This window comes from Eschrichtius robustus, chromosome 2, assembly GCF_028021215.1.
Source record: "Eschrichtius robustus isolate mEscRob2 chromosome 2, mEscRob2.pri, whole genome shotgun sequence".
In the NCBI taxonomy this organism is placed as follows: domain Eukaryota; kingdom Metazoa; phylum Chordata; class Mammalia; order Artiodactyla; family Eschrichtiidae; genus Eschrichtius; species Eschrichtius robustus.
The window spans coordinates 129,924,202-129,939,470 of record NC_090825.1 but is presented as its reverse complement, the minus strand read 5'-3'; the positions used below and the strand labels follow the sequence as shown (position 1 = coordinate 129,939,470).

The 15,269-nt window shown below is 42.9% G+C and overlaps 1 protein-coding gene across 4 annotated transcripts in view; it reads right to left on the bottom strand.

The window, feature by feature from the left end:
• The window catches only part of GRIA1 (glutamate ionotropic receptor AMPA type subunit 1), a 300,571-nt gene that overhangs the window by 130,527 nt on the left and 154,775 nt on the right, over nucleotides 1-15,269 (bottom strand). For 3 of the 4 annotated variants that reach the window (XM_068534558.1, XM_068534557.1, XM_068534559.1), the window contains exons 3-5: nucleotides 9,846-10,085; nucleotides 6,393-6,577; nucleotides 1,012-1,065 (exon numbers count right to left, since the gene is read on the bottom strand). In XM_068534558.1, coding sequence (XP_068390659.1) covers nucleotides 1,012-1,065; nucleotides 6,393-6,577; nucleotides 9,846-10,085 — 479 coding nt within the window. The remainder of the gene's footprint in view (nucleotides 1-1,011; nucleotides 1,066-6,392; nucleotides 6,578-9,845; nucleotides 10,086-15,269) is intronic. The other variant, XM_068534560.1, reaches the window with a different exon arrangement.

Genomic DNA, 15,269 nt, shown 5'->3' with positions numbered 1-15,269 from the left:
CAGAATAGGCAAATCCATAAGGATATAAAGTAGATTGCTGGTTGCCTAAGGCTGGAGGAATTTGTGGGGTGATGGGGAATCACTGCTAATGGGTATGGGTTTCTTTTGGGGGAGTGATGAAAAAGTTTAAAAATGAGACTGTGGTGATGGCTTCACAATTCTGTGAATATATATAAAACCATTGAACTGTATACTTTAAATGGATGAGCTGGATGGCATGTAATTAGCTCTTTAGAAAATAAGGCAGGCAAAACAAAATTACATTTGGCTTTGGGAAAAAACTACTGGAAATATCAAACTTCATGATTAAAAAAGTAAGAGGAGCAAAAGATGACCCAGGAAAAACAGACTTGTCAAAAACGATGGTCACAAAAGAAAACTCATAATTGTGCATGTTGCTAGGTAAAATTTAACATGTACAAAAAATTATGAGTCAAGCCTTCATACCATGGAAAATAATTGCACCCAATTAAAATAACTGCGGCACATAAAAATGAAAATAAAAATTTTCTTTAAAAGACAGCTTGTCTGTGCCACATAAAAAAGGGAATAAAAACTAAATTGGCATAATATTGTTTATGCTGTAAAACTGTTTCTGGTTAAAGATCTGTCAGCGCTAGTATCATTATGATTTAAACATTTATATTTATAAACAGTAAAACTACCATTGGTGTCAAAATAGAGGGTCAAAACCAGTGGGGTCGAAACATTTTTTATACATTCAAAGATGTGGTGATTTTGTTCTTATCGCCAAGTGGCAGAGCCGATTAAAGCTGGAATTCTTATGACTGAGGAAGGCCTGCCCACCAGCACGATCTCTTCCAAGGAAGCTTAGAGGTTCACCTTGAGTGTGCTGTGGTTTGATAAGCAGGGATGTGAAGGGGAAAAGGCAAAGCTTGGAAGTGCCCCTCCCACCCACACCGTTCCCTCCAGCCAGGTACCACAGAAACAAGCCGGGCCCCAAACACAGAAAGACCCACCATTTGAGAGCCTGCAGTGTCCTCTACTCACCAGATTTGCAAGGATATAGTGGTAGCCAATGCCGTTCTTCTCCAGCTTTACAATCTACAAAACACAACGAGAGGGGATGCATTAATCGTACTGACAATTAAAGCTACACCAACAATAACCAGCAATTAACACTGAGTACTGGAAATGTGCCCTGTCCTATCCTAAGTACCCAAACTACAATATCACAACCATCCAGTGGTGGTGGCATTGCTGATGCCCTTGTTTTACAGATGAGGAATTGAGACTTAGAGAAGTCAAATACACTCCCTGAAGTTACCCAGCTATTAAGTGCAGATGTAAGATCTGACATCAGTTTTGCCTGATTCCGGGGTAGAGTAGTGTTATCATAACCCCAAGGTCCGGGCTAAAATGCTCACTTCTTTCCTTCTTCCATAAAGCCTTCCCGTACATAGTGGGAATCTTATGTTGTATTGAATTCCTTGTGATGTTATAACAATATCTGCTGCTTGGGTGGACAGGTGGGTGGATGGGTGGAAGGATAGTCAAATGGGTAGGTGGATGATTCCACCCCAGTTCTTGAACTTCAAATCCTTGAATGGACCATATTCAGATACAGTTCCTTGTTTCCCTGAATTTTGCGCCTTCTTCCCTAAACCTGTTGGATACTCAGACATCAATGAGCCACTCAGCCCGGAAGCTGGAAGAGAATGTCAGGATCATCTGGTCCGGCCCCTCACTGTACAGATGGGAAGTCCAGGCCCAGAGAGACGAAGTGATGTGCCAGATCCCACAGCAGTATGGTGGCAGTGTCAGGACAGGGACCTGGCTATTGTGAGCCTTTCCATATGATGCCTGATTCAGAGCCAGGGTCCCCAAACACCCGTCCATCTTCAATGTGCAGACCATCCCTAATCATTGCAGGCAAGAAAATATTTGTAGAAAGAACTACCCAGCGGTTTGCTTGGGCACCCAGACGTACCACCCAGCAAGGAACAGCTAAGACCGCAGTCCTTAGTTTAGTCTTAGCTCAGCCTGCAAGTTAACTTGATCTATTTCTTTATTATTATTATTTTTTAATCATCAAATTGAGGTTAGTACACCCTGCTCAGTGCCTCTCTCCCCGCACTGTTGCAAGGACGCATAAAACACATGAGAAGCCCTTGGGCTTCTTCTCTAACTGAATAAAATTTCAAGGTTATTAACACCCACATTCAGACATCTACTTAATTGGGTGTATGTGCATAGCGGCTCACATATTTTTTTATGTAGGGAACAATTAAATGCAAGCACACACAATGAATGCTCTGAAACAGTGGTTAGCCTGTGAAATTCCAGACTATGGAGCGCCAAGACTTTTGGGATGATAGTTTTATTAATAATTCTTCTTTACTTTTTCATTTTCTTGTCAAATGGTTTTTTGCTCTTTCAACAATGAGATACCTTTATCAGAAACCTATTCAGCTTCTAATAAGCACAAAATAGCAAATAAAAGATAGTTTGAAACCCAGTGCATCCAGGCAATGGCTAAGAATAGTCCCTGCAGGATGAAATTACAGGTTGAAACATAGGAAACAGCCGATAATTAATGACTTTTGACCAATAAAAATCAGTAATTTCATATGGTTTGACCTAACACAAACTGTCCAGCCCATCTACTCACCTACCTACCTGATGGCCTAGCTTCCCTTTCACAAACATTTATTAAGTGCTTACTATCTATCAAGCACTGTGCTGGAGATATAGTGGAAAGTGAAACAAGCATGGTGCATGCTGTCCTGGAGGTCACAGTTTACTGGGAGGAGACCCATACTTAAACAGATGAAGAGATACAGGTACACAGGGTTACAAACTGAGAAAGTTGTTATAAAGGTAATGTACACTTGGAGTCCACTGCCTCTCTGAGCCCATCTCTTCAAAGCTCATTTCCGCTAGATTGCCTTAATTCACAGTCTTTGTGTCTGGAATGCCCTTTCCCATTCTCTCTGATTATTCATAACCTTTGTGGCTGAGCTCTAATCCCAACTACTCTGTAAAGCCTTCTCTGATTAACTAATTCACTCAACAAATATTTATTGAACATGGGCCACATGCCAAGCTCTACGCTATGTGCTAGGGACAAGCTATGAACAAATGAGGCAAGATCCCCAGGCCCTCATTGAGCTGAGTTGACACGTTAGCAGGGAGCCAGATGGTAAATATATAAACAGATAAATGGACAAGATTTCAGCAGGTGAAAAGCACTTTGAAGACAATACAACAGGGTAAGGTGATGGATGGCCTGGTCCTGGTGTCCCTCATCCATCTCTAACTCATTCTGAACTTAATGACTGTATTACATAATTAAGTGTCTTAAATATTGATAAAGCATTATATTCTAATAACCCTGTTCCCTGCTCACAAACCTTCACTGGCTCTCCACTGTTTACAGAATAAACCCCAGACTCTTTGGGATGGTTTCCAAAGATGGTCACAATCATGGGTTCATCTCCTTTTCATTGTCTTCCAGTAAACAATTGACATCCTCCACTTGGCCTCTTAAGCCCCTCTGTGAGCCTTGGCCCCCACATGCCCTCTGGGCCTCCCTACATGCTCTTACCTCCAGCTTAAAGGCTCTTTTCCAGTCAAAGGCTACCTGTAGATATCTAGACCCATCTCACATTTGGGATCTTAGAGCATTCATTGATTCCCTATTCTTCACATTCATTCAAAAAATATTTACTGAATACCTACTAGGTGCCAAGCACCGTTCAAGGCACTGTGGATGCAGCAGGGAAGAAAACAAAACAAAAAGCTTAATAGAGCTTATATTCCAGTCGGGGCACTAGAGACTGAGACAGGCAGTTAATGCCCTATTTGGAATTTGGAATCATTGTCTTCCTCCTTAGGTTAGGCAGAACATTTGTGTTAGACTGAAAAGATCCCAATTCCTGAGTGTGAGATAGTCTAGGATGATGCTAAGATGTCAGACTGCAAATCAGAAGGTGTAACTTTTAGACTCATGGTCATTGTCACTAACTAGTTGTCTGAACTCAAGACAAATCGTTTAACCAATATGACCATCAGTCATCCCATCTGTAAAGTATGAATGCAAATGGTAGATCAGGTGATTTGTAAGATCCTTTCAGCATTTGGTCTTACTTTTCAGAATAGAAGAATCCAACGATTAAAAAAGTTAATACACTGCAATCCAAAATATTCATGCAAACAAGTTCCTTCCTTCCCAAACACAAGTTTGTCCTTTGACAGTGGGGGTAGCTATAGACAGCACATGTGCTGAAAGTTGCATTTTTAAAAGGTTGGGCCTTGTAGCCCGACCACGATAGATTTGACTTCCTGCTTTCCTTCTATGTGAAATCCCAGGCAAGTGTAATCTCTTGTTTCTTCATTTATAGAATAGGGGATCTAATAGAAGCTGTTTTTATAGAGATGATGTGAGGATTAAGTGGAATTATACATGGAGAGAGCTTGGCATAGTGTCTGGTATATGGTAAGCACTCAGAAAATAGTACCAACAGCTTTATCTTTACTGTGGAATAATACAGCAGGAGTCATCAGTCTTTGAGAATACCAACTTATCATTCAACACTTTCTCTACCTCCTATCTCATCTAATCTTTTTATCAGCTTTGTAGAACAGGGGCCTTCATTCCTATTTTACAGATGAGTACGCTTATGCCAAAGAGGGAGTGACTCAAGAAAGCAGTATCATACCCACAACAACTTGAATGAATCTCTGGGGAATTATGCCAAATGAAAAAAGCCATACCCCAAACATTACATACTATGTCATTCCATTCATATCACACTCTTAAAATAAGAAAATTACGAAAATGGAGAACAGGTTAGAGAGTGCCTGAGGAAAGGGAAAAAGAGAGGGAGAGAGGGAAGCCAGATGAGGACAAAAGGGCAACACAGATGATCTTTATGGTGATGGAAGTGTTCTGTACCTCGAATGTATCAATGTCAATGTCAATTTCCTGGTTGTGATATTTCACTATAGTTGCTATAGTTTTGTAAGATGTTACTATTGGGATAACTGGATATGTGGTACATGGGATCTCTCTGTATTATTTCTTATACACGCATATGAATTTGTATCTCAAAATTAAAAGTTTAACTAAGAAAACAAAGCAAAACAAAAGAAAACCAGTACCAGTTGGCACTATGAATAGCTAAAATAGGTAAATCCTTACATATATCACTTCCTGTGGGGCAGGCTCTATTCTAAGTGCTTTACATGTATACATAGATTCTTCTAACCCTCACAAGAGCTCTCTAAAGGTAGTTATTATCATTATTTTATTATTATTATGCCCATTTTACGGATCAGGAACCTGAGATGTAGAAATGAAAAACCTGGCCCAAGGTCACAGAGCTAGTAAATATTAGAGCTGGGGATGTGAATCCCAGGCAGTCTGGCTCCAGGGTCCCTACTTTTAACCAGTACTCTATTCTGCTTTACTTAACTAGAATTCCAGTCGCATGACTCCAGCTCAAAAAACGCCCATCTCAATGGAAACAATTTTTGCTGGTTTCTCTCTCTGAGAGGGAAGCCAGATCCACACTTTGTAAAGTAGAACACAGAGTTAACGCCTCAAAGAACCCCTGACTTTCAAAATCTCTCCTATTCAGTTCCCGAGGCCCCTGAGCAATTGCTGAGCTGGTGCTGAGATTCCCTGTGGGAGCCCCGGGGGTCTTGAGGGCCATTAACAAGCTCTGTCATGTTGTCAAGTGCCTAAAACTGCCATCTTTAATTGTATAGCACTGTTCAAAAACGATTGCAAAATCTACTAACTTGCTAGCTCATCTAAATACACAAATGTAATTTAAAAAGACAAGTGACCTATCCAATGACACATGCTTTACTTCTGAGAACTGGAGGAACCGTGGCTTAGAGATGTCTGGCTAAAGACTACTGAGATTACAGTGCCCTTTCTTGGAATGGACAATCAATTAATTGCGCAGACACATGGATGTGTTCCAGGAAAGGGAGGTGCCTGGTGCCTCCTTGGACTCAAAACTGGTCAGTGGGCCAAATGGATGAGAAACCAAATGCTGGACCAGTGGGTGACAGAACTCAGAGCTGAACCCAGGAATCTGGCTCTGCAGGTTGTGATAGCACTTCACAAACTCTAACATGCAATGTGTTTTGCTTTTGAACAAGAAAAGGAAGCACTGGAGGTAAGATTTTGGTTAACTGATCCGAGAACCATTTGAAGTCCTGCGTGAAGGCTCCCAGTGTTTGCGCTATTTCGTAACATTCCAGAATTAAATTGTATGAATTACAGAACGTGAGAAGGCAGGCCTCTGGTTTCACCTAGGCAAGAACTCTCTTTGTAACACCAAAGGCAAACGGTCACCCAGCTCGCTCACGAGCCATCCCCCAGGCCCACCCTGAGGGCGCTTTGCTGCACTCACTACCTGGCCCAGGATAGCACTGAGGCGCTCGGATTCACAATCCACCACCACCAGCCGCTCCTTTTTCTTCTCCAGGTCCTGGAAGAGCATCCGGTATCCCTCCTCTGTGGTTGTCAAAATGTTGACGGCTGTCACCTGCCAGTTCTTCTCGGCCGCTGTGTCTAGGACTTTCTGCAGGACGGACAGACCTGGAGGTCGGGTGAGTAGGACAGAGAGGTGGCAGTCAGGATCCACAGGCATCACCCCACTTCCGCCAACCCCGCTCCTCCTCTAAACTCAGCTCCAGCTTGCGCTTTGCAAGTCTGAGCTCACCGAGGTCAGGTTCTGCGTCTGTTTTGTGTTTCCGTTTGCAGAACATAGTACGCAATAGAGTTAGTGATTAAAAATCGAATCTGAGGCTCAAATCCTGATGCTACAGTATACTAGTTAAATGATCTTGTACAGACTAATTCACCTGGCTAAAATTCAGGGTCTTCAGTGGTAAGATGGTGATGTTAATAATGTCCACCTCGCAGTGTCATCGTGAGGATTGAATGAGAATGTCTCAAGCATGGCAAGGGTTTTATAAACATTGATTACTATTAGGCACTTAGTAACTGCTTATTAAATGTGCTAATCTGGTATCTAAACAGCACCTGATAATTGTCAGCCACGTTTACGAATGTTCAATGTATCTCAGTACCTAGTGCTTTGCCTCTCACACAGTAGGTATTCAATCAATGTGTACTGAATTAAGCTACTCTTTTCTGATTTATAGCTAAATGATAGAGGAATCCATTACTCAATACTGCTTTGTTTCATCTTTGGGACATAGATGGTGTATTAGTTTCCTACTGCGGCTGTAACAAATTACTGTAAACACAGTGGCTTCAAACAACACATTTATCATCTTATACTGCCAGAGGTCAGATGTTTGGAATGAGTCTCCTTGAGCTAAATTCAAGTTATTGTCAGGGCTGTGCTATTTTCTGGAGGTTCTAGCGGAGAAATTTTTCTTGCCTTTTCTGATTCTGGAGGATGCCCGCTTTCCTTGGCATATAGCCCCTTCCAGCTTCAAAACCAGCAGTGACTGGTTGAGTCTCTCACATTATACTCTGACCCTGACTCTTCTGCCTTCAACTTGCACACTTAAGGACCCTTGTGATTACACTGAGCTCACCCAAATAATCCAGGATAATCTCTCTGTTTTTTTTTTTTAAAAATTAATTTATTTATTTGTTTTTATTTTTGGCTGCGTTGGGTCTTCATCCCTGTGCGCGGGCTTTCTCTAGTTGCGGTGAGCGGGGGCTACTCTTCGTTGTGGTGTGCCGGCTTCTCATTGTCGTGGCTTCTCTTGTTGCGGAGCACAGGCTCTAGGTGCGTGGGCTTCAGTAGTTGTGGCTCGTGGGCTCTAGAGCGCAGGCTCAGTAGTTGTGGCGCACGGGCTTAGTTGCTCTGTGGCATGTGGGATCTTCCCGGACCAGGGCTCGAACCCACGTCCCCTGCATCGGCAGGCGGATTCTTAACCCCTGCGCCACCAGAGAAGCCCATCTCTCTGTTTTAAGGTCAGTCGATTAGCAACGTGAATTCCATCTGTAACCTTAATCCCTCTTGCCATTTAACATAACGTATTCACAGGTTCCAGGAATTAGAACACAGATGTCTTTGGCGGAGAGGGGAAGGTCATTATTCTGCCTGCAACAGATGGTTATTTCATATTTCACTCTTGCATATCAATCTTTTGCACATATATCATTTCTGTCTTCCTATAACATTGCTAATCCCTCCCATAGTGACCAGTATGGTGTGCCTGGCATAAAGAATCATCTGTAGATTGATTCTGTTGTTTCTTCCTTTTTTTTTTTTTTTTTTTTTTAAGTATAAGGTTGGTGTGCTTAAGTCTCACGTTTACTGAAAGTTTACTATGTGTCTGGCATTGCTCTGTTAGCTTTCCTGTCTTCAATTCACTTAATTCTCCGAGGTAGGTACCGTTATTATCCATGTCTCACAAATGTGGAAATGGAGGTTCAGAGAGATTTAGTCATTGGCCCAAGGCCACACAGCTAGCAAATGGCAGAACTCTGAGTTCAGAGTTGTGAGGTAGGCGGAGCCCCTTTGAGTATGGGCGCTTTTGCTGACTGACCCCAGAGATGATCCTCTATAATGAAAGTTACATTTTTCTGCCTTTGCCACTTCCAGACCTCAAGCCTCATTATGCCACAAAACTGACCTGAAATAGTCCTTCTGCAGGTCATCCTCCTAATGGCTGCTTGTCTGAGAAGGGAAATCATTAAAATAGAGAGAAGGGAAAATCGAAGAAAATAGAGTGCTTCTGGCCTCTCCTGCCAGCTAATTCTCATTGAATAACGCCTGCCTAACTCTTCCTGAAAAACCATTTCACAAACCACTCTCCTATTCAAAAGTCTTCTAAGCTTCCCTAAAGGCAAACTTCTATAAAACCTCCTTTTTGCTCAGGGCAGAATTCCTGTGCCTCACTTTCCAGACCTTGTATGAGCCATTTATTTATTTACAACAATAATGACTGAGTTTTTATAGGACTATTTAGTATACCAGGGGAAGGTAGGACAGTACAATAGAAGCAACACAGGAGTTAGAAAAAAGAAGAGAGTTTCCATTTAGAAGGTCAGGAAGTAGAGAAAGTGGTGTTCCAGTAGGTTGCAAAAGAAAAGAAGAATTTGCATATGTAGATTTGAGAAGGGAAGTGCATCCCAGAAACTGGAATTGTCTGAGTCAAGAAGCAGAGAAGAAAAAAGTATTGGAAACATTTAGAAAATGGAATGGAAAATTCAAAATTTAGGTGGAGGCAGAATTAGAAAGGCCTGGGAAGGTTGATACTGATGCTGGTGACGAGGATGACAGAGGTTAACATATATAGAAGACCCTGCGCATTGATTATGTTGTAGGCACTGTACGGACCCTTTCTAGTCATTGTCTCATGCAGTCCTCACAGCTATATGAGGTAGAGACTGGTTTTATCTTCATTACAGAGATGAAAAAACGAAGGAATAGAGAATTTTATCCCCATTACAGAAGTGGTTGAACTGAGGCAGAGAGAGCTTGCCCAAAGTCAAACAGCTGGAGAGGAGGGAACACAGCATTCACATCCAGGTCTGCCTGACTCCAGAATCTATGCTCCTAAAAGCCATGCCATGAGCCACGAGGCGTGAGCCATTCACCTGAGGTCGTTGGACTTTGAGTCTGGGCTCAAGAGCCATGGAAACTTGGTAAGCTGTAGAGTGACATGGGGCGTTAAGATGGTTATTCTCTCAAAGGACGTGTTTCCACGTGTGAGTTATAGATTAGTTACCACAAATTCAGTTCACAGACATAAAACATTTCTGGATCATTCCTCCATGATCCCTGCCTTTCAAGAAGGCAGAGAGGCACCATTCTTCTTCCTGCTGATAATTTTCTCTTCATCCCTCCACAGTCCCCCTCCCCTAACCCCTGGCTTACCCCGGTCAGCATCATAAATGTAGACAAATTTTTGCCACTTGTAATGGTCGATGATACTGATGAGGGCATCCTGCAGCTCAGGACGCAGCTGAAGGACAAACTGGTTGGATGTGTCAACAGGAAAGCTCGGTGTAATGAAGCAGACATGGAGGGCCCCGCAGAAGGAGGTCAGCATGTTGACAGTCCTCCGTTCATAAAACCCAAAGATGGCATAGACTCCTTTAGAGAACTGGGAACAGACTGGAAGAGGAGAAGAGAAAAATTAATGGATAGAAGATACTGCAAACATGCTGTCAGTTGGCTCTAAAACTAATTCATCCACTAGTCTATCCATCCAACCCATCATCCATCTATTATCTAGCCATCCACCCATCCAACCAATCCATCACTCCATTCTTTCAACCCACCAATCTATCCATCTGTCCATCCATTTTACCCATCCATGCATCCGTTCACCCAATCATCTGTCCAACCCACCCATCCATCTGTCGAATCCAATGTTTATTAGGTACCAATTCCATACCAAATGTTGTCATGGTTATTAATTATAAGTGTATGCAAAGCTGTTTTGTATGCTCTTTCACTTTATCTGTACAATGCCTTTATTAAGTCATTAAAAGGATGGCTGGGTCATTTTTTAAAGGGGAAAACCAAGGCTCAGAAAGTTAATGAACATGTCCAAGGTAGCACAGCTAGACCATATCTGAGTTAGGCAGGTGTCTCGAACCCAGTCCAGTGATCTGTCTATGACACTGCCCATCACGTCGAGGCAAAGCATAATAAGATGCCTTAGGAAGAAGGTCTGTCAGCTTGCTGCTGATAACACGTTTAAGAAAACAAGGGTTGATTTTCCCAGCCAACCCTTAGTTTTCAGCGTACACTTCTCTGCTGATGTTCATCTTGTGTTTGTACATCCTCCTGGCTGATTTTTCAGCCCCCCGCCCCGCAGTGTATCCATCCAACCCATCATCCATCTATTATCAGTGTACACAGTAGTAGCTTAGCTGTGTGAACATCCCCACAGGAGCTATTCTGTAAGATCCCAGTGCAGTTACCAGTACTGGTTTGTGTTCGGTTACACTGCTGGTTAGAATATAATGCTAAAAAGTCCAAGGTTATGGGGCTAAGTCCAGGTAATTGAGCTACTAAACTTCATTATAATATGTGATACAGGATAAGCGTTCATAGACTTTGCCCCAGTCAAGTGATCAACCCCAATGCCATCCCCAGTGCCTGAAAATTACCATCTTGATACGGATGGTGAGGAGGACGAGTCATCCTCATCACAGTAACAGTGTTTTAGGGTGCTTTGCCATATATGTTAAGCTGTTCTCATCACAACCCTGTGACTTTGGTATTATCAGTTTTCTTTTAAGATGATAATGCTGATATTCCTAGATCCTCTGCTCTCTTTACCATATCACCTGCTTCCATGACCCCGTACTGCCTTTGTAGATGGGCTCTCAAATTATGCTCCATGAACACTGCCCAAATGTGTTCCATGAACATTAGCCCCACAGGATGCTCCTTAAAAAAGAAAAGGCTTCTTTGCTCAGAGAAATTTGGGAAATGGTGCAAACTCTGTCCTCCTCTTGGAGTTTCAAACTGCATACCAGCTACATAAAAGATTGAGAGGAATCCTGTTCAACTTTAACCCAGATTTTGTCAAATCCATACGCCCCCAGGACCCTTTGTTGGTGAATGCTTTTTAACATGTTGCTGATGCACTGGGCCACGCTGCACTAAAGAATGCCGTTAGCCACTGGGACCCAGTTGCCTGCTGAGTCTCAGTTCTCAGTCAGTCCCTAGACCCTCCCTTCATGTCCCTGAAAGATAATCTCTTAAAGACTGTAATGGAACCATACAAGTCATCTGTCTAACTTCCAGGGTAACCCAGCATACCATCTACAGGAAACCTGGCAGGTGCCCTTTACTGTGTGTGTGTGTGTGTGTGTGTGTGTGTGTGTGTGTGTAAATTTAATTTTTATTTTATATTGGAGTATAGTTGATTTACGATGTTGTGTTAGTTTTAGGTGTACAGCAAAGTGATTCAGTTATACAAATACATATAACCATTCTTTTTCAGATTCTTTTCCCATGTAGGTTATTACAGAATATAGAGTTCCCTGTGCTCTAGGGAACAAGTAGATCCTTGTTAATTGTCTATTTTATATATAGTAGTGTGTATATGTTAATCCCAAACCCCTAACATCTGCTTGCATACTGAATTGCTGGGCATGCACTGCTTCTCAAGGTGCCCAGTCCGTTGACTGACCACTCTTTGAAACCAGAACCTCATATGCCTGCTCTTAACCCACTCCACAGCCCTCCTGGTATCCAAAGGTGGCCCTCATGGACTTCAGCTTTATGGCATTTGGTTTTCAGTAGTGATGTCCATCCTCCACCTAGAAACCAGAGGGATCCTTTTAATTAAAAAAAACAAAGAAAACACACTGTTTCCCTTCCTTGTCAAGCAAAAACCTCTTAAAAATTTTCAGGTTTCCCACTGCACACAGGAAAAAAATCCCCAAACATCTGACCATGACTCAGAGCCAGAGTTACCTGTCCCTTTGCCCCCTCCTACCTCACACCACTGCCCTCGCTCCCTGCTCTAGCTGCCCTGGCCTTTGTTCTGTTCCTCCGGCCTCCACACTTGTTCTGCCCTGGAGACTCTGCCCTCCACCTGCAGCGCTCTTCCCTTACTTCTTTGCAACGCTCACTCCTTTTCAGCAATTTTATCTCAACTCAAATCTCACCTCCTTGAACAGGACTTCCTTCATCACCTCCTCTAAATAGTGATTCCACCCTCCCCTCAACCCTCTGTAAGTCTCCATCACATCCCCCTGTCTTATCTTTCATACTTGAATTATTATTATTTGAAGGTGTTTTCTTTTTTTTACATGTTATGTATCTGTGACTGTTCCGGTCAGTGTTAACTCCCTAAAAACAGGGGTCTTATTTATGCCCCAAAGCCAGCATAACGCCTGGGACATGGTAGGTGCTTAGTAAATGTTTGCTGAATGAATGATGAGTGCTTGATGAGAGCACTGCACTAGGGGATGAGGAGGAGCCGTTGGGTCACCCTGGACCTCTTCCTCCCCTGTTCTGGGTAGGCGTCTCCTGAAGCAGCTATTTATCCTTTGCTACTCACACTCTTTTCTCTTTCACCCTAACGAGGACACTCCAGCCACTTGCAGCCGACAACAGGCACTGTCTTTTAAGTGTCTATTGTAATTGCCAGAATCAAGATTTCCATAAATACGGATTTCTCCACCAGGAAGCATACACTGTATATTATTCCCCCTGTGTCAGATGTAGATTTGTCAAAAAGCACCATCCATCTTACTGGGTGAGGTGTGTATGGGGAGCACAGAAACCCCGTTAACATATTATAATATGCTCTCTGCGGTATTTTTAGGATCTTTACTTTCCATGCTGCAATGAAATCTTATCTGGTGGGATATAAATCTCATGTTCCCGATCTATTCCCTGACGACATCTACTTGGTTTCACACCTTTAGTTGGGTCTCTGGGGCCCTCGTGGCCAGTGTTTCTTGCTGGAACTCTAGAAGTAGAAGAGGAATGGGTAAGATGGGGTGGAAGAAATGGGCGCAGATAGGCACGATCGAATCCTTACACACACGGAGGCCAGGATGTTTCCCCCATCCTTGAATTATCATCTCCCTATTTTTCCCTTTTGCAAATCTCTTTTCGCTTAAACTGAGTGTGTTATCCTCTAAGGCTAAGAGGGTACGTTTAACCACTGCTCCCTAAAAGAGCATGGCTTGGAGGTAACCTGGCCTGGATTTACTCAAGTGGACCCTGGTCCGCCGAGTTGCTCAGCATTTGACCTTCAGTCTGGCTCCTCATTTCAGCTAAGCCTGAGCAGCAACAGCGAGGGAGAGGGAGAGACTAAGAGTCTGTAGGCCCCAAGGCCTGTGGGAGAATGCATAATTGGTTACACGTTCAGAAATATAATTAGTTGTAGTGCATTTCTTTAAATCTGTCACAGTAAATATTCAATTAGAAAAGATAACTCGATCTTGTAGAAAAAGTACTAGATTAGATGCCAGAAGACCTGGAGGATTCTCTTTTTGGTTTTATCACAGCACAGTATTATGTGACCTTGAGCCAATCCCAGGCTCTCCCTGCACCTCAGTTTCCCATCTGTAAATTGGTGCTTTGAACTCCATAAGAGTTAACATCCCTTCAAGCTCCAACAGTCTACATTCTAGTCTAATTAGTTGAAAAATATTCACTGATTGAGCACACTTTGGTTATTTGCTGGTCAGACTTGTAGCAACCTCCTGTGCAGGTTTTCAAACCTAGAAATCAGATAAAGGCTCTGAGTTCTTGGATCCGATTGTAATAGAATCCTAGCACTAAATCTAGATGCATTCAGAGTCTTCAGTTGTATTTAAGATACAATTTTGAATGTGATAGGTGAGTTAGTTACCTAGTAGAGAGTAGATGAGAGAAGGCAAATCAGAAAGGGGGCTAGAGGTGGAGCCTTGTATTGTCAGGTACAGCAAGCCTGAGGGGAGAAAAGGGAACACTGAAAAGCAGCCTTGCAACCCTGCTGTGTACTGGTCCAGACTCTCAGGCTGACAGTGAATCAGGGTAGGTGGGACTATGTGCGTGTCCTCCATTTAAGACAGCAGTGGTGCATGTAGTGCCTCTGATAGTAGCAATTAGGAGCTGACGTTTGAGCACTTAGGAAGTGCCAGACATCGTGCCAAGGACATTCCCGTGCATTGATTTCTTTCATCCTGTGAGGTAGGTTACAAATTGGGAAGGGCAGGCCCAGGGCCAGCACAATGCAAAGCTGAGTGCTGAACTCCACCAATCAGGCCACGAGGCTTGAGCTCTTGACTTCTGTGATATGCCAGCCCTTCCCTCCCTCCAACAATATTGGAAAGAAACAGTCATGGCATATGGGACAGCTTCAGCTTCTAGAAAATCCTCTCAGGTAGCACTCTGCCTTCCTCTGTTGCCAGATCAAGAAGCATTACTGCATTAGGGTCTGTTGATATTAAAACAAAACCTAGAGACTGTCATACAGAGTGAAGTAAGTCAGAAAGAGAAAAACAAATATCGTATAATACCGCTTACATGTGGAATCTAGAAAAATGGTACAGATGAACTTACTTGCAAAGCAGAAATACAGACACGGATGTAGAGAAGAAACATATGGCTACCAAGCGGGGAAGGGAGGGTGGGATGAACTGGGGAATTGGGATTGACATATATACAGTACTATGTATAAAATAGATAAGTAATGAGAACCTACTGTATAGCACAGGGAACTCTACTCAGTGCTCTGTGGTGACCTAAACAGGAAGGAAATCCAAAAGAGAGGGGATATATGTATACGTATAGCTGATTCACTTTGCTGTACAGCAGAAACTAACACAACATTGTAAA